Source organism: Doryrhamphus excisus, chromosome 19 (genome assembly GCF_030265055.1).
Source record: "Doryrhamphus excisus isolate RoL2022-K1 chromosome 19, RoL_Dexc_1.0, whole genome shotgun sequence".
Taxonomy (NCBI): domain Eukaryota; kingdom Metazoa; phylum Chordata; class Actinopteri; order Syngnathiformes; family Syngnathidae; genus Doryrhamphus; species Doryrhamphus excisus.
Genome location: NC_080484.1, coordinates 5,211,933 through 5,239,583, shown reverse-complemented (window position 1 = coordinate 5,239,583; position 27,651 = coordinate 5,211,933). Strand labels below are relative to the sequence as shown.

General features: G+C 41.0%; 1 protein-coding gene across 4 annotated transcripts in view; it reads left to right on the top strand.

The window, feature by feature from the left end:
• rimbp2a (RIMS binding protein 2a) overlaps positions 1 to 27,651 on the top strand; it is a 73,157-nt gene that overhangs the window by 22,203 nt on the left and 23,303 nt on the right. For 2 of the 4 annotated variants that reach the window (XM_058056580.1, XM_058056581.1), the window contains exons 5-10: positions 13,944 to 14,033; positions 17,416 to 17,538; positions 22,287 to 22,391; positions 24,256 to 24,306; positions 25,103 to 25,126; positions 25,848 to 26,055. In XM_058056580.1, the coding sequence (XP_057912563.1) occupies positions 13,944 to 14,033; positions 17,416 to 17,538; positions 22,287 to 22,391; positions 24,256 to 24,306; positions 25,103 to 25,126; positions 25,848 to 26,055 (601 nt within the window). The remainder of the gene's footprint in view (positions 1 to 13,943; positions 14,034 to 17,415; positions 17,539 to 22,286; positions 22,392 to 24,255; positions 24,307 to 25,102; positions 25,127 to 25,847; positions 26,056 to 27,651) is intronic. The other 2 variants (XM_058056584.1, XM_058056583.1) reach the window with 1 other exon arrangement.

The following is a 27,651-nucleotide window of genomic DNA, read 5'->3' as shown; positions in this document are numbered from 1 at the left end:
TCCGGTTTCCTCCCACATTCCAAAAACATGCTAGGTTAATGAGCGACTCCAAATTGTCCATAGGTATGAATGTGAGTGTGAATGGTTGTTTGTCTATATGTGCCCTGTGATTGGCTGGCCACCAGTCCAGGGTGTACCCCGCCATTCACCCGAAGACAGCTGGGATAGGCTCCAGCACCCCCGCGACTCGTGAGGATAAGCGGTAAAAAATGAATGAATGAAGTTTTGCTCAGCGCTAGTACTTATGTACCATAGAGTATCACAATTGGAATAAACTCTTGGGGTAGTATCCCAAACAAATGTGCTGCTTCATCATCTTACCAGGAATCAATGCAAGGGGGGGGGGGCTTATTCCATGACCCTGACGTTATACGATCTCTGCTCAAAGTCGTCCTCGCCGAACTTTTCTTCTTGTTGTTGTTTTCCCTTCATCGCCTCCCCACTCCAACCCTTTAGGGAAGACACATGCTGATAGAAGATCTGTTCATTCCACTTCACTAATCGGCACCGCAAAGTACACCCAAACCCCCCCACCCCCCACCTCACCGTCCCTCGGTAATTTATTTTTCTCTTCTCTTTGTTTCTCTATGACTTTTCTTCCTTGCCAGTCTGTCCTGATACAATCTGCAGGGGGCGTGGCTTAATTTGACAATGTCTAACACACACAGGAAGTCACCTTTTACTCAGGTAGCACACCCGCTACCAAACATTCAGACGACATAAATATCAGGATTCATCCCTGCCAACATGGCACTGTGTCACATTCATGAACTATAGTATAAGGCAGGGGTCTCAAACTCAATTTACCTGGGGGCCACTGGAGCTAGGGTCTGGGCAAGGCTGGGCCGCATCAGGTTATTTCCTTTAAACTTAAATAGCCAAAAACTTACCACTTCCACACAGATAGGGAGGATAACTATTAACAGTTATTTAACCTTTAACATGAACATTAATCAAACGTAATAATTTTTTCTGGGTACATGATACCATACAGCATCCATATCAAACTTGCGCGGGCCGCACTAACATTAAACTTGCGGGGGCCTCAAACTAGTGTCCTGCGGGCCACATTTGGCCGCGTGTTTGAGACCCCTGGTATAAGGGATGTACTGCAAAAAAGCGAGTATAGAAAGTTGTGTATATGTTTGTATGCAGTACTTTTGTTTGTCTTGTCATACTACGTCATTGGTTGTTCTTATAGAATGATGACTTTTTTGTTCTCTTTTTTTTCTCCTGTTATTGCAATTTTGCTATCACGATATGGACTTTTTCCCCGCAAAATTGTGACTTTATATTCTTTTTGCGATGTATTATATGTTTTTATATGTAAAATATGTTATGTTTTTATAGATACACATTTTGTTTGTTAAATTCTAATTTTATTCTAGGAGTATTATGACTTTTTGTCTTTGTACTGTTACAATTTTTTTATTTTTTTGCCAACTTTATTCTTGTGAGGTTAAGACTTTTTTGGAATATTACTAATGCATTTTCATGGTTAGATTTTTTTTCAAATTATAAATATAATGATATTTTAATTGTACATATTGTAATTCTACGCTAGTTATAGAGTTATTACATTTATATAGAATACAATCATTTATAGTTATGACTTTATTATCATAAACGGCTTTTGTAAAGTTAGTTTTATATTAAAAATATATTTTTGTAGCATAATGTCATTATATATTCATGAGATATGACAACTTTATTTTTTATGTGACTTTATTGTACTACTGCAATTTTATTCCTAGAATAACTTTTTTTGTCGAGATTTTATTCTTCGTTTTAATAACTTTCAAAATGCATTTCCGTAGTTCCACTCATTCTTATTAAATTATATCTTTGTTCCTGTAATATTAGAACTTTATTCTCATAAAGTGTATTATCAATCATTTAATATATTATACAAGGTGGGGCAAAAGCACGGTTACAGTTAATGTAACTTTATTTAATTATGTATGTTTAATTCATCATATGTGCACAGACATAATCATAATATAATGTGTATTAGGTACAGTATATTAATTTATAGAATTATAACTTTTTTGTAAAGTTAGTTTTAGTCCCGTAAAACCATTTTATAACTTTAATCCAGAAACTTCTAATGTGAACTTATTATTTACAGACTTTATTCTTATGATGGGATGATCGTTTTTTTGAATTTTGACAAATTAATACAAATTAAATTACATTGGACTTGTTTTTGTAATATTATTACATAAACCATACATACATACAATTATACTTGTTTTAATTCCATACATGTATATTAATAATATAATTATAATATAAAATATAACATTGCATATAAAAACTTCTTATGTTTATACAATATTATAACAGAGTTGGTGTAATATTGTGACTTTTAGCCCCTCCTTTGATCCTTTAATAGTAAGCTGTGTCAGTGTGAGCCAAATATTCCCTTGTACTGGATGCATCCTGCAGATAAGTAAGCCAGAACATTGTTTGGTTAAAATGAACATTTTACGGCTGGGGAGATGTTTCTGGTTGTTCATGTTTGCAAGTGTTAAAGATAGAAGAATGTAAGAGCAACCAAAGCCTCGTTTTGAATGCTGTGTGTATTTCTTGCATGTAGTGCATTTTAGCAAGTGTGCAATGGGGTCAGTGGTAAATTATTTAGCTGCTGTGAATACTTGTTGTATGTTTTGCAGGAAATTGGGGTCAAGGGAGAGTGTATTTGTGGACAGTGTGGCTCTGCATGTGAACCCGCAGTGTGAACCCACTAGTGAAAGTGGCCTGCTGTTTTTTTTTTTTGTGTGTGTGTATGCACAAGATGTTCTACTGGCTGTCTTTGTGTGCGCTTGATCATTGAGATGCTGGATGGAGTCTGTTTGTGTGTTTGCATTCGAAGCATGAGAGGCTGATATGCAAGCCAACCCGAGCATAATGTGTGCATGCACGAAGGTCCATCCATGCACGATGTAATCCCTAACCGGCTCTTGGGCTCCTCATTAGCATTACAGTCAACTTCCTCCCCAACCGTACCTGTCAACCGTCCCGTTTTCACTGGGAAACTCCCGTATTTTGCTTGATATTGGCATAAAAATAAGGTATTGGTTTATATCGGTGGACGAGTGGTTAGCATGTAGGCCGCACACTCAGGAGATCAGGAACATGGGTTCGAATCTCCGCTTGGGCTTCTCTGTGTGGAGTTTGCATGTTCTCCCCGTGCATGCGTGGGTTTTCTCCGGGTACTCCAGTTTCCTCCCACATTCCAAAAACATGCTAGGTTAATTAGCGACTCCAAATTGTCCATAGGTATAAATGTGAGTGTGAATGGTTGTTTGTCTATATGTGCCCTGTGATTGGCTGGCCACCAGTCAAGGATATACACCACCCTCTTGCCCGAATGTTTTATTACTTATTAGCATTATTAGCGTAGCGTCATTAAACAACGCACTTTCATACATTCTTCATTCCTTGTAGTGTTAACCGTTAATTTTGATGAAAAACAAACAGAACACAGTCGATTAGCTCGTATTTGTTAACAATCCTGCAACAATCACCGACGCCCCTTTTCTTACAAGTTCTGACCAAAAACTGGCGTCACCACATACAAAAATGTAACTGCTTGCTTTCCAAAGAAAAACAAATTTCATTAACAATTTTTTCCACTTTACAAACATTTTTATCCATTTCACAAACAATTAATATGGATAGATCGATAGATAGACTTCCTTTATTATCATTGCACAATAACACAGCAATGAAATTGCCAATGAAATGTCGTTGCCTGGCTCCCGTATAATAATAAATAATAATAATAATAATGTGGAGAATAAATAGATGACATCAAATATGAACAACAATGTACAGCGTAAACCGTAAATTGCACAAATAATTGCCTGTCGTATACTATTCTTGCACTGTTACGCTGGACATTTGATGCTGAAAACACTGATCTCTGTGGTGAAATTGTTGATAGTGTCTGTGTTACCGGGAGCCAAAGCAGCTGGACAGGGCGCCGCCATCTTGGGAAAAAAAAAATCAGATGATTTTCAAAGAAGGATGTACATTTTTGCATAGAGGCCTACTATCAACAACTGTCAGTCCTCTGCATCAATCTCCTGATATGGCGCTAATCCAAGTTCATCATTTTATAAGGCTAATAGATGATTAGAAAACCCATCTAAATAATCTCTTACCATGCTGTTAACTACTCCCTTCAGAGAGCAAACTGGGTCTAACAAGGACAGAAAAACGATGCACAACTGTGCAAGAAGACAAATATCTGAGAGTGTGTAGTTTAAGATAAAGACGCCTAACAGGTCGTCACCTGGCAGCTTCACTAAATAGTAGCCGTCAAACACCAGCGTCAGTATCAACAGTGAAGCGGCAACTTCAGGATGCTGGACTTCATGGCAGGACTGCCAAGAAAAAGACTGGCCAAATACGATATGCTCTTTGACACATTTGTAAGAATGCCACTTTAGAATTGGCTTCTTTATTTTATGTAATGTAAGATGAATGTCGACGTCAACTAACATTAACCGTAGAATCGAATTTAATCATTTTTTAAATATATTGTTTCTGATTCGCATCATAACCTGTGTATCTGGAATTGAAATTGGAATTGATTTTTTTTATATCAAAATAACAATTTATTTACAAATATATCACCAGGAACTAGTTGCAATATTCACATTTGGAAGTAAACTGTGTGTGTGTGTGTGTGCATTTTGGGCTGGGTTAAAGGATTATTTTTGTAATCGACTAATCTAGAACATATTTTTTTTGATGCATTGATTAATCGAACGATTAATTTTTAAATCCAATATTTTTTTTTATTTGATTATCTCCCCATAATTTGACCTATATATCGCTATTATTATTCTAAAATTCCTTCTTTTTAAATGCAAATATTGACAGGTATGTTTCCATCATGTGTGATATTTGTTTGTATGGCTTAGGGGGGTTGTGTGTGTGTATGGGGGGGGGGGGGGGCTGTTGGCATCATGTGTGACTGGAAGCTTTGTTTCACTGACGCTGCCTGCTTGCATACAGCACACACGCCACTATACATACGCTCGTGCACTAATATTCCCCCGAGGCCGTTGTATTCTCCAGAGAGGTCAATGTTCTCGCCCGAGGATGCTCCACATTCAGGAAAGTATGTACATGTCACATGTAGGCGCAGACAATACGCACACGTGCGTCCGCCCGCACATTCTTTACTTGACATCCACGTCATGGCGTCTTCTCTCATTTTCCTGTCTGCCGTCGACAAAATAAGTCAATCATTTTTTCATACATCGATGATAATTTAGGCCTGTGGTTTTCAAAGTGTGAGTCTGGCGCCCCCTGGGAGGTTCCAGAGGACTACAGAAGCTTGATAAAAATATAAAAAACACGTTTTTCAGACCTGTTAACTTGTTTTCAAGGTTCAGTGAATTATCAGTTCAAATGCTGACGGACTAAAGAGAGGGTGGGGGAGGACTAGGCGAGGTGTCCACCGAGACTCACCGATTCTCACGTACTTCGGCACTGGAATGACCGTTCCAAAAGGTCTGACAAAAGGTCTGACAAACACTGATTTAATTATTTATTATTATTATTATTATTATTATTATTATTATTATTATTTTTTTTTTTTTTTTTTTTACATGTTAATGTCTTTTTTTGGTAATGGTAATGGTTTTATTTCATTTGAACATGCATCAGATTACAATTGAGTGCATCCCATAATCAGTTCACAGTTCCACATGTCCAAAAGGAGTAGGAAGAAGCAAAGCTTATTAAATCCTACCCCTCCATCTGGTACTTTTGCAATCAGTAACTCTTACATTTGTTCACTTCCTGCTTTCCTAATATAATTTAATTTTATTATTACCAATAATTTACCGGTATCAGCATAAAAATGCAGCATCAGTTGATATCGGTATCTGATTTTTCCCGATCATTAAAATCATGATATTAAACCAATGCTGTATTTATGCTGTGGTGGTGTGTTCATTCCACCATAGATATGTCATGTTCCGCACATCGGTATCAATATCTGCTGATATCGGCATAGTCGAATTTTGAACACTCATGACCATTTATTCAGCTGTGACGCACAGAACGACTCTCAACAGCTTTATTTTTTTTGGGTGGGGGGGGCAAGTAGGCAAACGAAACGAAAAAGTGAGCCAGAGGGAGTAAAATGATGTAGCATGACAAACCTTCCAGGAAGTACGCCGCCGGGATGACTCACAGGCGATACCGAGAGAGTGAATGACGACACGTGGAAGCGAGAAGTTAATCTCTCTTGACGCCAGCGCCCCGGCCTCTTCATGCCACTTCTCTGTCACCTTTTCCTCCATAAAACTGATTTGTCTCACATGCACACATCACACACACATGTACAATTCACACACACACACAAGACTGTGCAGTGAAGTAAACAAGGACATACAAAGCTAGCGCTGCTGCAAAAATGTCAAACACACATCCCTGAGGGTTCTCGGTTTTCATACGGGATTGGATTTTGCAATAAAAGAAACTTAACGCTATAGTATTTCTTCTCAAATAATATTCATATTTTTTTTCCCTTGTGATGTTATGACTTTATCACAATAATATTTGGACTTAATTACCCTAATATTATAAATTTTTACCCAACCTAATTATCCAAAAAATACAACTTTATTGGTTTATTTTGTTTCTCATAATATTAAGACTTATTTGTTTAATTTTTAATTTTAAACTTTTTTCTTGGAAATTTTCTTCCTGTAATTCTGACTTTATTCACATATTTTGTACATATTCTTATAACTTGATATCTTTTTTCCACTACCTATTCCCCCCCCCCCAAAATATAAAAAGAATATATAATATATTAATAATATAATAATATATATAATATATATACGTATATACATGTATATATAAATATATGTGTATGTATATATGTACATATGTATATATATATATACACATATATATGTATATATATGTGTGTGTATATATATATATATATAACATACAAAACAACATACATAATAAACAAAAATTATTTTTATGCTGTTTTGTTTCTTATTCTTCTTATTATGACTATTATAAAAAACACTGTCTTGTAATTTTCCTTCGTAATATTATATTTTTATCCAAATAATATTTTAACTTTTTTGCCATAATATTAGACCTAATTTTCCAATAATTACAACTTTCTTTGGTTTTGTTCTGACTTAAAAAACAACAACATATTTTTCTTTAATTACATTGTTTAATTACATTCATTACAATGTTATTCTTATAATACAACTTTTTTTGTTAGATTCTGACATTTTTATCTTAATATTTGGACATTATTATTATCATTTTTGCTGCTACTTTCATGTTTTTGTGTGGAATAAGCTCAGTTGAACATCTTTAGTGACCTCCGACCTCACTAGTAATCATTCCGTCCACATTTCCCCCTCCCTTGGGTGTCCCAATACTATTGTCCACCGCGTGTATCCGTCCAAGCCTCATGTCTCACATCCTCCATCTTTTACACTAATTTGAATAAATAACAGAGGGGTTCCTTGGCTTGTATAAGCGTATTATATACGCTGTGTACAATAATAAGATGCGTTTATGGTGTGTGCGCCTACGCAAAAAGAGCTCAAGGCTAACGTATGCCAGCAGATGATGATGGTGATGTAACAACATTACCCAATGCCATCTGCGTCTTTGCAATGTGGATCTTGAAGAATTGACAGACTTGCGTGTGTGTGTTTGTGTGAGCGTCATTTCAAACCGGATGAGCCCCTCATTTGGCGCATGTTTTATGGATAAGCACCCGTGGAGGCAGATTAGCAGTATAGGTTCAAGTCCCGATTGATGAATTATCCATCAGTGACATTATGGTGAAGGATCCGCTTTAAAAGCCGCCATGCTGTGCGATGCATTGCCATGTCGAATACGAGAGTTTGCATGAAGCTGATTTCAAAGCTTGTGTTTGGTATAGGTTAAATGCCGACTCCGTAAGAAACACTACACATTTGGGATTTCCACCTTCCAGTGTCATTCCAGTGCCGGAGTGTCATTAGACGTTGCTGCAGTGATTAGCCGTGAATTATGGCTCTGGCTTCATCTGCAACGACGTAAGTGCAGAACGCCACAACCCATATTTTGGCCTTTTTGACCATATTATATTATATTATATTTTTATATACAGGCGGCACGGCGGTCTAGTGGTTAGCGCGCAGACCTCACAGTTAGGAGACCAGGGTTCAATTCCACACTCGGCCATCTCTGTGTGGAGTTTGCATGTTCTCCCCGTGCATGCGTGGGTTTTCTCCGTTTTTTCTCCGGTTTTCTCCGGTTTCCTCCCACATTCCAAAAACATACTAGGTTAATTAGCGACTCCAAATTGTCCATAGGTATGAATGTGAGTGTGAATGGTTGTTTGTCTATATGTGCCCTGTGATTGGCTGGCCACCAGTCCAGGGTGTACCCCGCCTCTCGCCTGAAGACAGCTGGGATAGGCTCCAGCACCCCCGCGACCCTCGTGAGGAAAAGCGGTAGAAAATGAATGAATGAATTAAATATATAATATATTATTATATTATATAATATTATTATTTATTCAAAATTATTTAAATTATTTGTGCAATTTACTGTTAACGCTGTACATTGTTGTTCATATTTGGTGTCATCTATTTATTCTCGACATTATTATTATTATTTATCTTCTTTTGTGGGCTGCACGGCGGTCTAGTGGTTAGCGCGCAGACCTCACAGCTAGGAGACCAAGGTTCAATTCCACACTCGGCCATCAACTGTGTGGAGTTTGCATGCGTGGGTTGTGAGTTGTGAATGGTTGTTTGTCTATATGTGCCCTGTGATTGGCTGGCCACCAGTCCAGGGTGTACCCTGCCTCTCACCCGAAGACAGCTGGGATAGGCTCCAGCACCCCCGCGACCCTCGTGAGGAAAAGCGGTGCAAAATGAATGAATCTTCTTATCTCTGGTATTATACGGGAACCAATTTCAGTGCTGTGTTTTTGTGCAATGACAATAAAGGAAGTCTATCTATCTATCTAGCTATCCATCCATCCATCCATCTACAAAATGCTGCCGGCTTTTTCTGCCGCAATGATTGTTTTGGTAATGTTATATCATTACATTCGCCGGTTTTCCAATTTACACTAATCCAAGCCGTGGCTCATGTTTGGGATTGAAATAAATGCCCAATTAAATGTTGCCATTAAGTCCCTTTAGTCACAGTTTCAACAATCATTTCCCCATAAATAAATGTGTCTCAGAGAGGTAGAACTAAAGCGGCATGTAGTATGAGACTAGGAGTATAATTCCTGGCTCGAGGGTACGAGACTAAGACATCGACCTCCACAACACATGGCACCCCCTCCCCATGCTGGGCACACACTGCTGTGGGATGGCATTCTACTCCTTAACCAAGAGTCGTCCAATGTCACTCTAGCGCCAACAGCGCAGGCAAGCTCCAAGCATATCCCACTCCTGAGCGTTATGCCACCCCACAACAGTGTGTGACCACCAACAATATAAAAATTATTACATTATTATAACACAGAAAAAAACCCACCAAACAGAAATCAAACTTAATACTCCTCCCTGAAGAAATGATATGAAGCCATATGGATCTGCAGTCAACTTGCACGCCCACTGAGATGCTGGCCACTGTGAACAGATTGAGGGCCAGGGGCGAAGTAAGTGCGTTTCGGAGGACAATGATACTCAAAATAAGTGTTTGTGTGAGATGACAAACAAAGTGGATGAGTTGCCGAGTGGAATGAATTATCTGATGATGTAAAAGCTATTTCTATTCCTCAGCTTTACTTCAGGATTCTTGGAACCGCATCGCTATCAGAGAAGTCAGTGATCACAGACTTTAAAAGATTCTACCGCTTATCCTCACGAGGGTCGCGGGGGGTGCTGGAGTCTATCCCAGCTGTCTTCGGGCAAGAGGCGGGGTACACCCTGGACTGGTGGCCAGCCAATCACAGGGCACATATAGACAAACAACCATTCACACTCACATTCATACCTATGGACAATTTGGAGTTGCCAATTAACCTAGCATGTTTTTGGAATGTGGGAGAAAAACGGGTACTCCGTAGTAACATGTAACATGGGATACTTACACAGAAAGACACACCATAAACCTTGCAATCATTCCTGCACTCTGTGTTCCTGGCATCACTCCAGATAAAAACCCACGCATGCACGGGGAGAACATGCAAACTCCACATAAAGATGGCCGAGGGTGGGATTGAACTCGGGTCTCCTAGCTGTGAGGTGTGTGCGCTAACCACTCGGCTGCCGTGCAGCCTGATTTTCAAATTGTATAAAACAATAAAAGCAATATATTTAGCATCAGCAAGGAAGAATGACAAAGAAACTGAAAGTTAACACCAGACGGATTTTTCAGTCCTATGTAAGTGTTGTGCAACTCCGATTGTGACATGTGTGTGTTTGTGTCAGGAAGGCCTATTACGAGAAGCTATTAGGCTAAAAAGCTAAAGGTATGACAGTAATATTCAAACATGCCACACCCACCAAGTATAGTGTAGTATAAATATAGTATAATATATGCTATAAAGTCCCCGCCTCTCGCCCGAAGACAGCTGGGATAGGCTCCAGCACCCCCGCAACCTTCGTGAGAAAAAAGTGGCAGAAAATGAATGAATGAATATGCTATAAAGTATAAGTACTCTACAAATGTGTGCATATACCGTATCGGCCACACTTGTGGCCCATGTTGTAACATGCAACATGGGATATTTACACAGAAAGACACACCATAAACCTTGCAATGCTACCTGCACTTGGTGTTTCTGGCATCACTCGAGCTGAGAGTCACTGCGGTCCAAGCAGAAGCTGTAGTCATTCTACACTGAACGAAAACTTAAACAATCTCTTCATATTGAATCTGCACTCTAAGAATCATGGGAACGGTAGTTCTTTTAGCCATCAATTAGCCACATCATTGTTTCACCTGCGAGGTTCAAAGCAGTGTGACAAAAAGTAACGGCTTGTAGTGATTCAGGGCATATAGAGTGGAACACTGGTTTTATTTGTTCCAAAAGGTCTGACAAAACTCGGAATGTCGGTAAACTGACGCAATTATTCCCATGAGAAATAATTTAAATCCAACTAACCAGTGCCAGGCACCCAAAAATAATAACAAAACAAAAACTATGCTAAATGAAATGAACAAATTAACACTTAAGATAGCTTTTATCTTTATGAAAGATTGTTGTTGGAGATGAGAGGGAGAAGGGGAAAGGAAGTTATCTTCATATGTTGCGATGTGTTCTTTTTCTAATTCAACAAACTTCAATAAACAATTTTTTTTTGGCCCCGTGGCAGGTTATTTAGCAGTTGCGCTTAATAAGAAAATTCATGGTTGGTGAGTCAGTGACGTTTTTTTGGGGCACTCAATTTTGTGGAATAATTAAAGGCAAAGGGACAAGTTTGTGACGCACAATTTTGTACTTAAACCAAGACAATGTAAGAAACCCCAATCATACAAAAACGAAGGTTTGACTTTATAAACCACCCACAGAAATCAGTTTGTTATTAATCACAATTGAAATTGGCATCCCATACAGCCAGTGTGTGTGTGTGTCTTTTAGCTTTGCGGCGCAGCGTTGTGTTTACAAGACGTTATGGGGTGTTAAGCCGAGCTGTGACTGCGTGATTCACTGGAAGTGGGAAGACGAGGAGAGGCAGACGTTTTTTTTTTTTTCCTCCCAAGGCCTATAAAAAGCATTTCTTCTTTCTGTCCTCCCTGTTATCTTTACATCCCTTCTGCCTCCCACCCTGCGACCGATCCGGAGCACAATGTCCTTAACAAGCGGTGAAATGAACCAAAAGACCACAGCGAGGTGTGGTCTCGGCGTGTCGCCTCGCCTGCAGCGATGTGACGTTACACAATAAGCGTGTCTTTCTGTCCTTGTCTGGTCCCTGAATGTCTCGCTGCCTGCATGCATGCAGAGAGATGGATGAAGCTCACTTTGTCTGGCTGATTAGCCTCCAAATGGTCATCTTTCCTACTGGATCATTCTATCATGAGTTAGTCTGTGATCCTGACCCCAATGTGTTGCTGCTGTTCTGCACAAAGCAGTGTTACAGCGAGAGGATGTGGATGTGGATGTGACCGGAGTGAAAGTCAGAATGAAATCACTCTGCGATGCTCCGAGCTGTGACAGGAGGAGAATGTTGCCCTAGTTTGCGTCCGGCGTAATTATGTAATGCTTGAGTACCTGCAGCACCAGCGGCGTGACAACTTGTGGCTACCAATGTGTGGAGTGGAGAGTGACGACCTCTTAAATTTCACTGTTTGGTGTTTTGGGATTTATTCAGGACAAAGGGCTAATCGTCTAATAATAATACTACAAAAACATTACAAAGATACAAAAATGAAGGCTGCATTGTACTCCAGTGGAGTCACTCTTGATCTATTATTGACTTATTATGCTAGCTCTTAGCACGTGACTTTTAATTCTCTACCAATAGAAGCAGTGTTCAGAACTTGTAAGAAAAGGGGCGTCGGTCATTGTTAACAAATGCGAGCTAGTCGACTGAGTTCGGTTTGTTTTTCATCAAAATTAACGGTTAACACTACAAGGAAAGAAGAACGTGCAAAAGTGCGTTTTTAATGACGCTACGCTAATAACGCTAATAAGTAATAAAACATTCGGGCGAGAGGCGGAGTACATCCTAGACTGGTGGCCAGCCAATCACAGGGTACATATAGACAAACAACCATTCACACTCACATTCATACCTATGGACAATTTGGAGTCGCTAATTAACCTAACATGTTTTTGGAATGGGGGAGGAAGTACTCAGAGAAAACCCACGCATGCACGGGGCCACACAGAGATGGCAGAGGGTGGAATTGAATTCGGGTCTACTCGCTGTGAGGCCTGTGCGCTAACCACTCGTCCACCTTGCAGCTAATACCACTAGTCAAGTTTTGACTAGTTTTTTGGAATGGGGGAGGAAACCGGAGTACCCGGAGAAAACCCACGCATGCACAGGGAGAACATGCAAACTCCACACAGAGATGGCCGAGGGTGGGATTGAACTCGGGTCTCCTAGCTCTGAGGTCTGCATGCTAACCACTCGTCCACCGTGCAGCCAAGTTCAGTTTAGTTTTCATCAAAATTGTAGTCATGACGGTTAAGACTACAAGGAACGAAGAATGTATGAAAGTGCGTTGTTTATTGACGTAACGCTAATAACGCTAATAAGTAATAAAACATTCGGGCGAGAAGCAGAGTACACCCTGGACTGGTGGCCAGCCAATCACAGGGCACATATAGACAAACAACCATTCACACTCACATTCATACCTATGGACAATTTGGAGTCGCTAATTAACAGAGAAAACCCACGCATGCACGGGGCCACACAGAGATGGCAGAGGGTGGAATTGAATTCAGGTCTACTCGCTGTGAGGCCTGTGCGCTAACCGCTAATACCACTAGTCAAGTTTGGACTAGCGGCTAGATCACTAGTTTTTGGAATGGGGGAGGAAACCGGAGTACCCGGAGAAAACCCACGCAGGCACAGGGAGAACATGCAAACTCCACACAGAGATAGCCGAGGGTGGGATTGAACTTGCGTCTCTTAGCTGTGAGGTCTGCGCGCTAACCACTCATCCACCGTGAAGCCGAGTTCAGTTTAGTTTTCATCAAAATTGTAGTCATGGCGGGTGTAACCCGCCTCTCGCCCGAAGACAGCTGGGATAGGCTCCAGCACCCCCCTCGACCCCCGTGAGGAAAAAGCGGTAGAAAATGAATGAATGAATTAAATGATTGTACTCATACAGATAATATATTCATGACTCTTAAATGGACACATATTCAGTTTTTTTTTTTACTTCACCTGCCAACTGAGCAACATGAGTCAACAAATGTTAGCATGCTAATTTCTATTTTCTTGTGTGTGTTTTTTCCCCTTTAGAGAGCAAAGCTTCATGTGGCTTTGCAGGAAAAAAATCGTCTGAACCTCGAACTGATCGGCCGTCACCTGAAGGCATCCAAGTATGACCAGGTACACACACACACACACACACTATTGTTTTGAGTTTCATAGAATACGGCAAAAGACACTCTCAGTATATTTGTGCAACATTTTGTAATATTTTGTAGATTAAAGTGATTAGTGGGATTAGCTGCAAGGCGGTCGATTGGCCTCACATCGAGTAGACCCGAGTTCAATTCCATCCTCTGCCATCTCTGTGTGGCCCCGTGCATGCGTGGGTTTTCTCCGGGTACTCCGGTTTCCTCCCCCATTCCAAAAACATGCTAGGTTAATTAGCGACTCCAAATTGTCCATAGGTATGAATGTGAGTGTGAATGGTTGTTTGTCTATATGTGCCCTGTGATTGGCTGATCAGTCCAGGGTGTACCCCGCCTCTCGCCCGAAGACAGTTGGGATAGGCTCCAGCACCCCCCGCGACCCTCGTGAGGATAAGCGGTAGAAAATGAATGAATGAATGAATGATTTGCTCCAATTGTGTGCATGTACATCCTCTGATACATGATGACACAAAATATCTGAAAACAAGAAGATAGAAAAGCAGTAAAAGCTTATCTCTGTGTCTATTTGCTTTTGTCTATTTGCTTTTTTCTCTAAATCAGACTGCATGAATAGAAGAAGTGCAACAATTAATCGATTAATTGATGGTTGATTGATTACCCAGTTAATCGACAACTACTTTAGTAATCAATTCATCCTTGTTTGGTTTAGATATGTAAATATGCTCAGATATTTTTTTTATTTTCTCCGTCATCTATGAAAGCAGACCTTATGTCTTTGAGTTTTAGCCAAAACAAGACATTCACACATACAGTATCACCTTGGAAACTTTGGAAAACAGTGTGCTTCATATTAATTTGAGCTAACCGATATGACCGAACCGATTACTCCATTAATTGAAACAACAAGCTTCAGATTCATCGACTAAGAAAAGGATCATGGTTGTATTTTTGTGTCCATTTATTGTTTTACTGAAGCTATTTGACCAACATTTAGGAACTTATTTGCTCTGTCATTTCAAATCTTCTATTTTTGAATATTCATTATTCATTTATTCATTTATATACGGTGCTGCCAACAACAGTATATGACAGTATATGGTTAAAAGTATTCAGACATTCCACCAACAGGCAATATAGTGTTTTGTTCAACCCTAGCATTGCCTTGCATGGACCAGTCTAATTGTCCACCTGGTAAAAGTGGACAGTGAAGGGATGTGCCGCACACACCAGAATACAAACGCTGACCACCTGTGATGGTGGTCGCGTCCAAGCTCATATTTCTGACATCCATCCAAGGGACTCCACTTGGAGCGTTTGGTCCACAAAAAGGTTCCATCTGTGCACTGACAAGGTGGATACACACACACGGAGAGAAAGCATGGCAGCATCCTGCCAGACTGACAGATTGCATGAATGGTGACTGTGGACAATCCTGTAACCCTTGGCAATAGCTTCATTTGGCATGTTTAGCCTAGCATTTAGCATAAATGCCTTCCAAAAACATAAAAAGAACTAAATTAGGAGTAAATGGAAATGTTATCATTGGCTCCTTGGAGCTAGGACAGCAAAATGGGTCTTTTAATTTTGAATGATTGCTCCTAATAATAATGAATTAGAAATCATGACATGGAATCATTATTATGCAGCTTGTCAAGTGAAACGAGATAAATGGCTTTAACGACTCGCCATGAAACAGCATTGTGTCTGGAGCACGCTGGACGACTTTTTTTTGGCACTTGGCGTTATCTTTTGTGAGCATGTGCATTTGCTTAATTAATGAGAGGACCAGTGCACGGTACAGGCGTGCCGCCGGGTCCTCCTTCACGAGGCCACCTTCACGAGGAAACGGTGGAGCTTAAGACGTGCTGACTGATGAAGAGAGGCAGTTCCTCATGCTGGCGTCAGCAGCGCTGTCTCATCAAGACTAAATGGAAATGTGCTGATGAATTCCTCTTCTGACTGTGAACCCCCCCCCCACGATGAAGCCTGCAGCCCCACGTTGAAGCTGCCCCCATTCATAATTGTAACAAGTGGGGTCGACGGCGGCGACAGACGTCATATGAATTACACGCATGGTTCTCTTTATAAACCATGAAACTATGTGAAGAGACAGCTAAGAGGGAAGAATATTACGTTGCTATTTTTTAATTGGATGTTGGATATTACTATCACACTTTGGGGTGGTCTACAATCCATTTGCAGATACACAATATACCGGGAGGAGGAGATGCATGCAATGTAATGACTTACCGCACGTAATGTGATTTATCAAAATCTGCAACTGCGGTTGTCTTTTGTTAGCACGTTTGGAAGGCAGGTACAAACCTACACTCTCATTCTGAGCCCAGGGGGGGTTCCGTTGGCCGCGACCTGGATCAGAGTGAGGTTTAGGCCGGTGGAGTGTAATGGATGCCAGCCTGTTGGCTCTGTGAGAAATACATCAGGAGACGTCACTCGAAAAACCTTAAGAATCATGCAAGACGTGGAGTTGACAGTCTGTGGTTTTAGCTTGACGGCTAGATCTGCAAGATCCAGGTCCAAACCTGGGGAGGAACGCAGGGCTGGGTTGCATTGGTGCCGTGGGCCCAGATGAGAGTGAGGTTTAACAGATGCCAGCTTGTGCATCTGTGGTACGTTAGTACTCCCTGAACCTGAACACTGGACACCTTAGACTCTCATTCATAGGATCAAGCCCAGGGGGGTAATGCGGGGTTGACTGAACCAAACGGGTTACATTGGTACTGTGACCCGGATGGGAGTCTGTTTTAGGGGGAATGAGTCTAACAGATGCCAGCTGGTGCAGATGTGTAATAAGTACATGAAGTAGAATAAGTACCTTCAGAGTCACGCTGGACGTCAAGTTGACAGTCTGGGCTTTGAGCTTGACGGCTAGCGCATCGTACCTACAGTATGTTCGGGTCCAGATCTGAACGCGGGGTTGGCTGAACTAGTTGGGAACTCGGGGAAAGTTGAGTAAATCTATCTACCTTAGACTTAAGTGTCACGGTGGACCGGGTTGATCGGGTTGATTGTCTCCTAGACTCTTATTCCACAGAACCTTGGTTTGAGGCCAGGTTGAAACACGGGGTTGGTTGAACCAGGTGGGTTTTTAGTTTATTTGGGATCCTAGTAAATCAGGCCCTTTCGGCTATCCATCTATCCATCTTCTTATGTTCATCCGAGGTCCATGATTCCCGCTCCCTATCTACTTCGTCCAGCTCACAGCCTCTCCAGCGGGTCCTGGGCATCCAGAAGGCATCTTGACCAGATGCCTGACCCGGGAGTTTCTCCTGGAGGACAGTGCTTCTCACCTTATCTCTAAAGAAGACCCCAGCCATTCTACGAAGGAAATTCATTTGACCTTTTGACTATTCTATGCTTTTTCCTTGTAGGTACAGTCGGACTTCAAGCAGCTGAAAGACACGCTCGCTGTCGTCAGCCAAGAAAGAGACGCGGCCCAGCAGCAGCGCAGCCGACTTCAAGGAAAAGTGGAGAACCTGGAAGAGGTTTTAAAGGTGAGACAATAATATTGCATTGTATTATTATATCTTTGTTTTGCATAGCAGGCCGTGCCTTGACACAGGTAGAGCGCCTCTTTCTCCACGGTGCTGCAGCCAATACTAATGACACTTTTTCACAAACGTACACTGTGCGAGGCAGCCTCATTACAAATCTTTGCCTCACCGCGTGGCTTATCGATTGTCTGTTTGCCAGGATATTTGCTCAAGAGAAATGCGCCTGTCTGAGAAGGGGAAAAAAAAAAAGACAACAAACTGACCTGATACGGCTAAGCAAAGGTTTGTCACTTTCTCATTGCGTATTGATTTTAAAGACAAAGTGACTGTTTAGTGAAAAAGTGCTCTGGGTGATGAGGATGAAGAAATGCAGGGCAAGAAAGAAGAAAAAAAATCACAGCTTTTACAACTGATTAGTGAAGAACTACGTTCTTCATCACCGAAATCCGACCAGAACTGGACTTAGGAGACCAAGTAGGAGGTGAGGACTAAACTGCTGATGGGGATGTTATACAACTTTGTGTCAAAAATTAGAATTATCCCTTTAATACATTGCGTGAGTCCAACCTAGAACTGGAAGTCATTGTCTACCCAGCTACATCAGTGGTTGAGTGTTTAGCTTTTTGCTAACTAACACACAATGGTAATGGTAATGGTTTTATTTCATTTCAACATCAGAACATTTGAACATCAGATTACAATTGAATGCATCACATAATCAGTTCCCAGTTCCACATGTCCAAAAGGAGTAGGAAGAAGCAAAGCTTATTAAATCCTACCCCTCCATCTGGTACTTTTACAATCAGTAACAGTTACATTTGTTCAATTCCTGCTTTCCATAATACAGTTTTTTTTGTTTTTTTTTAATAATGCACCTCATACCGAAGTACGAGGTGATATGAGCATCCAATGACATAATGGGTACCATAGTAAGTGTCAATATAGTGATATATATAGCACATCATGACTGGTTCAAGACTCTTCATCCTTGTATTTAGCAAACATCAACTGCTTGTATTGTTTCTTGAATTGGCTCATCGTTGTGCATTGTTTGAGGTCCTTACTCAATCCATTCCATAGTTTGATTCCACATACTGAAATGCTATGGCTTTTTAACGTAGTCCTAGCATAGAAGTGTTTCAAATTTAGTTCTTCCCTGAGGTCATATTTCTCCTCTATTGTAGATAAGTATTGGATGACATTTTTAGGTAATTGGTTGTTTTTAGCCTTATGCATTATTTTAGCTGTTTGAAAATTGACTATATCAGCAAGTTTAAGTATTTGTGATTTTAGAAATAAGGAGTTAGTATGTTCTCTGTAGGCGGCATTATGAATTATCCTTACTGACCTTTTTTGCAGTACATTTAGCGAGTGAAGATTGCTTTTATAGTTATTAGCCCATATTTCCACACAAAAAGTAAGATATGGTAGAACCAGAGAGCAATAAAGAGTGTGGAGTGATTTCTGATTGAGAACAAATTTTGCTTTGTTCAATACTGAAATATTTCTGGCCACCTTATGTTGTATATTTGTAATATGAGGTTTCCAGCTCATATTTTCATCTACTGTGATCCCCAGAAATTTATTTTCATTCACCCTTTCAATGTCCAATCAAGGTAAAGGTGACATTCGTGCTCATTTATCTCTTTCAGTGGTCATTTATATGCATTTCATATTGTTTTCTGTGTGTTTGTATATTAAATTGTAAATTGTAAAACTACAATTGTTCTATATTAAGTGTTTTGGAACAGATTCATTGAATTTGCATTGTTTCTTATGGAAAAATTGGTTTGGTTAGCATACATTTCATGTATAGATTAATAAAGCTAACAGAGGTTCCACTCTACGACGGAATCATATTAATTTGGTTTATGACAGAGATTTTAATTCTATCATCTTATCCTGATAATTCATGTTGATGACAACACGCTGTGAATGTAATGTAGACGACTGTAGCTAGCACAGCTAAAATATGTGACGAGCCGTTCCTCTACGTTACTCATCCTCCCCTCGCCATGGTGGCTAATAAACTACATTTCTAGCAAGGGATAGCTAAGCTAAGACGATAATCCATTCTAATCCCGAGGCTAGCTTGAAAAATGACACAAGTATAAATGGTTATTCTAGCTGAAACCGTAGTAGCCAGTAGCTAGCTATGGACAAGAGATTAGCAAGTAGATTCGTACGAGTCTGGATAGAGAGTAATAATACGACAACCAAACTTAAAAGTATTTTATTTTATACTTAATCTTTCTTGCTAAATGGATTTGTTCTGTCAACTTTGTACCGCATGCAATTGGAGGTTCTTATTTTTAAAATGAATGATTGTTATATACTCTTAAGTTCCTCCGCATCTTGACTTCTGATTTCAATGTTGTTAGTGAAACATTACTAAATGAAAATGATAATCAATTGAGCTATGCCAAAATCACAAATACTTCAACTTGCTGATATAGTTAATCTTCAAACAGCTAAAATAATGCATAAGGCTAAAAATAACCAATTACCGAAAAATGTAATCCAATACTTCTCTACAAGAGAGGAGAAATATGATCTCAGGGAAGAACTACATTTGAAACACTTCTATGCTAGGACTACGTTAAAAAGCCATAGCATTTCAGTATGTGGAATCAAACTATGGAATGGATTGAGTAAGGACCTCAAACAATGCACAACGATGAGCCAATTCAAGAAACAATACAAGCAGTTGATGTTTGCTAAATACAAGGATGAAGAGTCTTGAACCAGTCATGATGTGCTATATATATCACTATATTGACACTTACTATGGTACACATTATGTCATTGGATGCTCATATCACCTTGTACTTCAGTACAAGGTGCATTATTAAAAAAATAAATAAATAAACCTTAAACTGTATTATGGAAAGCAGGAAGTGAACAAATGTAACAGTTACTGATTGTAAAAGTACCAGATGGAGGGGTAGGATTTAATAAGCTTTGCTTCTTCCTACTCCTTTTGGACATGTGGAACTGTGAACTGATTATGTGATGCATTCAATTGTAATCTGATGCATGTTCAAATGAAATAAAACCATTACCATTACCATTGATGCCATGTTTGATCACTGCACTTTACATTGGCGGCAGCTGGCTAGCTAGCCACAGTTATCTCGCCTTGCTTCTGGTCTTCGGACTCCAGATGTGACTTTTTACCACATTGACATTTTGTTTTTAAAACAAACGAACGATGTGGTTAGTTCAGAGACGCTACAAGTGAATATCCTGTTCATGGGGTACATACTATGTCGCTGAACATTTTTGCTCTCTTGTCATTATACCAATTATGTCTTGTTTGATATGCCAAACAATATATTGTGATACATATTGAGGCTGGTAATAAGCTGCGATGAATATATCGCAATATGGATTTTAGGTTAAAAGTATTCCAGAAAAAGTCTGCAATTATGGAACTGATCATTTTTTGGCCTGTGAAAAGTAATAGCTTATGTACCCCGAAAGGGCCTGAGATGTTCTTGACTGTGTTCTAATCTAAGAAACTAGCTGCTATTCCTTCAATGCTGACTAATGCATTACAGCAATCATCATAGCAATCCCGATACTGTGCGAATCTGCTGTCGAGTGTCTGGCATCTGTACCTGGATGATATCAAAACTATCTGTTTGGACTTAAATACTGTAAGTGCAAGAAACACAATTAGACCAAATGTGATTTCCTTTGCTCTTTGTGTTTCATCGTTTCCTGCTTGGAAGAATCAAAAAGCAGACGCAAAAAGTAACCTAAATCAATAAACTAAGCCCCTGCTTCTGCTCAAGCTGGGTGTTCTTTAATATTACACTGTACTGCATGGCAGAGGAGGAAAACACGCAGGGGTTAAATGGTTAAATGAAATAAATGTTGTTCCTCGAAGGGCTCCGGAGACATCGCCCCTCAGCCAGCCCTGTGCTCTGCAGCTTAGAGCTTCTTCGTGATTATGCAAAGAGGCGGCGGCAGCGGCTGCCTGCTTTAGTTTGGGTCACCTCCGAGCCACACTTAGAGCTAAAGAGGCTTTTGGCTACGAGGAGAAAATGTTTCCTTGCTTTCTTTTCTCCTCTGCACACAGGGAATGGTGTTGTAAATAGGCAGGATGTGACAGAATACTACATGAAGAATACCTGGGCAGGGGTTGTAAACACAGCACACAAGTTATGCTTTTATGCTTTGTAAACAAATGCCTCCTCTCATATTGATGCCTGCTTCAAATAAATGAGTAAGTAAGGGAAAATATGCTGCTGGCTCTAAAATAGATGAGAGACGAAAATACGAATGATGAGGTAAGAAGTGCATGAAGACCTGAAGATGGGTTCAAGAGAAAATGTTTGACTAGTCATGCTGTGATATTAGTTCGTATGGGAAACCACATATATGTTTGATCTCACGTTGAAGGGCAGACTCACATGCCCTGACACCCAAGGTTATTTGAATCAGGAAATAAGCATGTAGAGAACTTGTTTTGGAGACAAGAGGCCTCCAGCTGATAATCATAACATAACATAACAAAGTGGAGGTGGTCCTCGGGTTATGAACCAGTTCCCTTAGTACAATCCATTGCCAATCGAATTTGAATGTAATTTGGAACTCATGAATTCCATGAACTTTGAAGATAATTTTTTACGCCTTTTCAGAAATCTAACAACGTAGATCATAATTCCAAACCATATAGGGTGTAACATATTTAAGCAAAGTTTATTGGCCATTGGAATAGCTTTCCTTTTGTGTTTCCACAGCATATGCACGAGACTGTCGAGCGAAAGCAGCGGCCGCAGATAGAGCATGAGCAGGCCTTGGTGGCCCTTCACAGCAAGCAGAAGGAGATCCATCAGTTGCAAAAGGTATTTAAATAAAGGAAATAAATAGGATATGGGCGGCATGGTGGACGAGTGGTTAGCACGCAGACCTCACAGCTTGGAGACCAGGGTTCAATTCCACCCTCGGCCATCTCTGTGTGGAGTTTGCATGTTCTCCCCGTGCATGCGTGGGTTTTCTCCGGGTACTCCGGTTTCCTCCCACATTCATTCATTCATTTTCTACCGCTTTTTCCTCACGAGGGTCGCGGTGGTGCTGGAGCCTATCCCAGCTGTCTTCGGGCGAGAGGCGGGTACACCCTGGACTGGTCGCCAGTCAATCAAAGAGCACATATAGACAAACAACGATTCACACTCACATTCATACCTATGGACAATTTGGAGTCGCTAATTAACCTAGCATGTTTTTGGAATGTGGGAGGAAACCGGAGTACCGGGAGAAAACCCACGCATGCACGGGGAGAACATGCAAACTCCACACAGAGATGGCCGAGGGTGGAATTGAACCCTGGTCTCCTAGCTGTGAGGTCTGCGCGCTAGCCACTAGACCGCCGTGCCGCCCATTCCAAAAACATGCTAGGTTAATTGACTACTCCAAATTGTCCATAGGTATGAATGTGAGTGTGAATGGTTGTTTGTCTATATGTGCCCTGTGATTGGCTGGCGACCAGTCCAGGGTGTACCCCGCCTCTCGCCCAAAGACAGGCTCCAGCACCCCTGCGACTCTTGTGAGGAAAAATCAGTAGAAAATGAATGATAGGATACTGAGTGGGATCATACACTGGAGAATAGGAATATAATGGGAATATTGGGTTTCCCAGTCCTTACCATACAGAATGATCTGTAACATACCCAATGCATAAGTATGATATCGTCCGATATTATCCGCCCATATTGGCATATCAGAGATATCAGATCATATTGGTATCATCTAATACCGCCACGAAAAATGAGTATCGAATGATATCGGCCTGCATGGAAAATCTGTGATATCAGCACTCTGTTACGGTTTAATCCAGACTCCACTCGGGCACTAGCTACAGCCCACGTGATTGCAATAACAGCGGTTGCTAATGTGCTAAGGAAGTTAGCAGAAGTGGCGTCGACGTCGGAAAAATATGTTGCAGCGGAGTGGCAAACCACGGAAGCAGGGACCAACTACATTGCGCATCAAGCATAAGAATCCTCGCAAGACTACGGGGTGAAAAACAAAGCTCTCGTCCCCCTAAACAACCAGCACTGTCCCAAACATCCACTAGAAAGCGTATACAGTCGATGTGTTCAGGCGTATGCAAGAGGTGGTTGCTATGGAGGAGTACCATGTGGTTGCCGATCCAAATGAGGATTATTCAGCCATTTGGAGGATCTAAGCTCTGCTAAGTGCCATGTGATGTTTGTGCTGAGTCATTCTGGATGCAAAACACACTGAGGATGACAAGCTCCGTGCTAAAAATGTCTCTGTTGATACATTTCATCCTTGAGCCGACACCATGTGTATTTTCTAGCCGATGTCCTCAACGCCGCTGTGATCATTGATTGGAAAATGAACAGCATGTAGTACTATCAGCGTATCGATCGCTGTATCTTTTACTCGGCTCTGTTGCTTTATTCACAGACATTCCCTCCTCGGTTCCTAAAAGCCACGTCTTATTAAACACGCCGACATTTCAAACTCACTCCGGTCAGGAAAAACAGCATGTGTCAGCAGTTTTGAAACGCGTTCTTCTTAGTTGGACAACCAGTGAACAACAGTTCATTAAAGCGGTGATGTAGGCTTGTCTCTGCTGAGGCGTGTCGGGTGTGCGGTGCTGACAGTGTGTCAGATGCGTGTGTGTGCTCACGGATCTGGACTGTCACATGTCAGCGTGTGTGTGTGTTCTTTCTCCCAAAGGCCCGGCTTCAAGCTGACCAGGACCATGAGCAAGCAGTACACCTGTTAGAGGTATAGCAAGACAACACATACTAGTACATATTAAAGGGGACATATTATGGCTTTTTTCACTTTTCCGACCTGGGAATGTTGTGAGAATGTTTTTGAATTCTCGTGTTAAACCATGCCAAAGTTTCAGATCATTTACGCTTCGGGATGCCTCTGAATGCTCAGTTTCAGAGAGTTTTTTTTCTGGGCGTGCCCGGGTACAAGCTGAGTGTGCCCGGAGGGTGGAACGAATTAAAACAGACCGTTTTGGAAAACCAAGGAAATACAGCTGGGATAGATGCAGATTCTGGAAGATCTAGAAAGCTTTCTGTGTGGGTTATTGTGTGTAGCTGCTCTATAGGAGTCCACAACTCAATACAAAGGGCCAGAAAATGAACAAAATGAGTCCCCTTTAAAAAATATAGCATTTTTAGGTTTATGCTTCAGGATGCCTCTGAACGCTCAGTTTCAGAGAGTTTTTTTTCTGGGCGTGCCCGGGTACAAGTTGTACAAGCCGAATGTGACCAAGCACAGCGGAGTGGGCGTGCCCGGAGGGTGGAATGAATTAAAACAGACCGTTTTGGAAATCCAAGGAAAAACAGCTGGAGTAGGTGCAGATTCTGGAAGATCTGGAAAGCTTGCTGTGTGGGTTATTGTGTGTAGCTGCTCTATAGGAGTCCACAACTCAATACAAAGGGAAAATTAACATAATGGGTCCCCTTTAAATGTAGCATTTTTACACAATACTGGGTATAATGTGTGTTAAGTTTTTTTTTGCATGCCTTTCTTTTCTAATTTTCTTGACTTTTTGTCCAAACAGCAAAATAAGGGCAGAATGTTTCAGGTATTTCTTTCCCACTGTGATTCATTTTCCTGATTCCCCCCAATCGTTCATGTACTTCCCAAATTCTATTAAGTCTATTAAAGTCCCTAGAGTGTTTAATCATTTACCTTATTGCAGTACTCCATGTGTTTTGTATACGTATACAGTATGTAACATTTTCACCCAAATTTTGGATTGGTTTTCATTCACCGTCTCAGTTCTCTCATACGATATTATGAGTAATAACTACTTTTAATATACACTCATCCCTCACAATATCAGTCTGATTATTGCTGCTTTAGAAATATAAATGAATAAATCATCATTTGAATACGGCCTATAAAAATATGCATATTTAAGCATATATTTCGGGCCTAAATGCAGCATTTTTAAGCACATAAATAGCTAGATGAAGTAACTAAATGCCTTAAAATACAAATACAAGGCAGATGAAGTATTGCAGTCGAGAATCTTGTACTCTTTTCTGCATTCGGTGAGACTAGTGACTAAAGTTCCCTAGGGAACACATTTACTGTGACACTGCTCCAGTGGGAGCTTTATTTACCTCTAATGTGGCTTATTTATTCTTATTCTGTCTACTATATTGGGTACTCCCAGCATAAAACATTTATAACTATATTAAATGTGGCATTATTAAATGTGAATATATTGCATGTATTGATCCTATTATCACAATATGAGTATATTAAATCGCTTTATCTGTCCTTTTGTCTGTCAAAAGGTCAAGATTTGTGACCTGGAGCAGAAATGCAGGTCACAGAGTGAACACTTCCATCAGCTGTCCAAAGAGCTGCTGAATTTCCGTTTACAATCTCATCCCGCCGAGATCCTCCCTGTTAAATCCCCCTCCAAATCTCATCGTATCCACGCAGCAGAGGGGGGCCTCCCAAAAGCCGTCATTGGATTTGAAACCCAGACGGAAGAAGCAGGTCGGTCAAATCTCAACCCCGAGACAAACTTCAGATACTTTGTACTCTCGTAACTTTGCTTATTATGGTTTTCATTTGGGCTGCATGGTGGACAAGTGGTTAGCACACAGACCTCACAGCTAGGAGACCCAAGTTCAATCCCACCCTTGGCTATCCGTGTGGAGTTTGCATGTTCTCCCTGTGCATGCGTGGGTTTTCTCCGGGTACTCCGGTTTCCTCCCACATTCCAAAAACATGCTAGGTTAATTAGCGACTCCAAATTGTCCATAGGTATGAATGTTTACTCATAAAGGAAATTCCTAAAGACGCCACCATCAGTCACAAGTGGTTGGAGTTCCCGATCCCCTACCAGCAAAAGAAATGTATTTAAATTTTTAGCAGGACAACAAGTCGTTTTAAGTACTCAAGCGTGTGACCAACCACAGCAGAATGGGTGTGCCTGGAGACGGGCCGTGGGTTGAATACATCAAAACAGATCGTTTTCATGGGAACCAAAGAAATATAGCTGAATAGGTGCAGATTCTGGAAGATCTTCAGTGCTGGTTGTTGTGTGGAGCTGCTCTATAGGAGTCCACAACTCAATACACAGGGACAAAAAATGAGCATAGTAGGTCCCATTTAAGAAAGGGAAGTGTAGAAAACTAAAAACTAATTTCAATATTGGTGTTAAGGATGTGAAGCAAAGCCATCAAACACTTCGCTTGGTGTAATTCAATCATTTCACAGAACTCATTCATTCATTTTCTACCGCTTACCCTCACGAGGGTCGCGGGGGTGCTGGAGCCTATCCCAGCTGTCTTTGGCCGAGAGGCGGGGTACACCCTGGACTGGTGGCCAGCCAATCACAGGGCACATATAGACAAACAACCATTCACACTCACATTCATACCTATGGACAATTTGGAGTCGCTAATTAACCTAGCATGTTTTTGGAACGTGGTAGGAAACTGGAGTACCTGGAGAAAACCCACGCATGCACGGGGAGAACATGCAAACTCCCACAGAGAGGGTGGGATTGAACTCGGGTCTCCTAGCTGTGAGGTCTGCGCACTAACCACTTGTCCGCCGTGCAGCCTCATTTCACAGAACTCATTCATTCATTCATTCATTTTCTACCGCTTTTTCCGAACGAGTGTCGTGGGGGGTGCTAGAGCCTATCCCAGCTATCTTCGGGTGAGAGGCGGGGTACACCCTGGACTGGTGGCCAGCCAATCACAGGGCACATATAGACAAACAACCATTCACACTCACATTCATACCATATCGCCAATTAACCTAGCATGTTTTTGGAATGTGGGAGGAAACCGGAGTACCCGGAGAAAACCCACGCATGCACGGGGAGAACATGCAAACTCCACACAGAGATGGCTGAGGGTGGAATTGAACCCTGGTCTCCTAGCTGTGAGGTCTGATCGCTAACCACTCATCCGCCGAGCAGCCTCGTTTCACAGAACTTTCCAGATTAAATGTTTATTCTTGGTCTGTAAAACAAATTCTAAATAAATGCGACAAATGTATTTATTTTTTTCCTTTTCGTGATGCATTTTTGACGGAGGCGAATACTCCGGAAAACACTGACTGTTAGCATCCCAAACC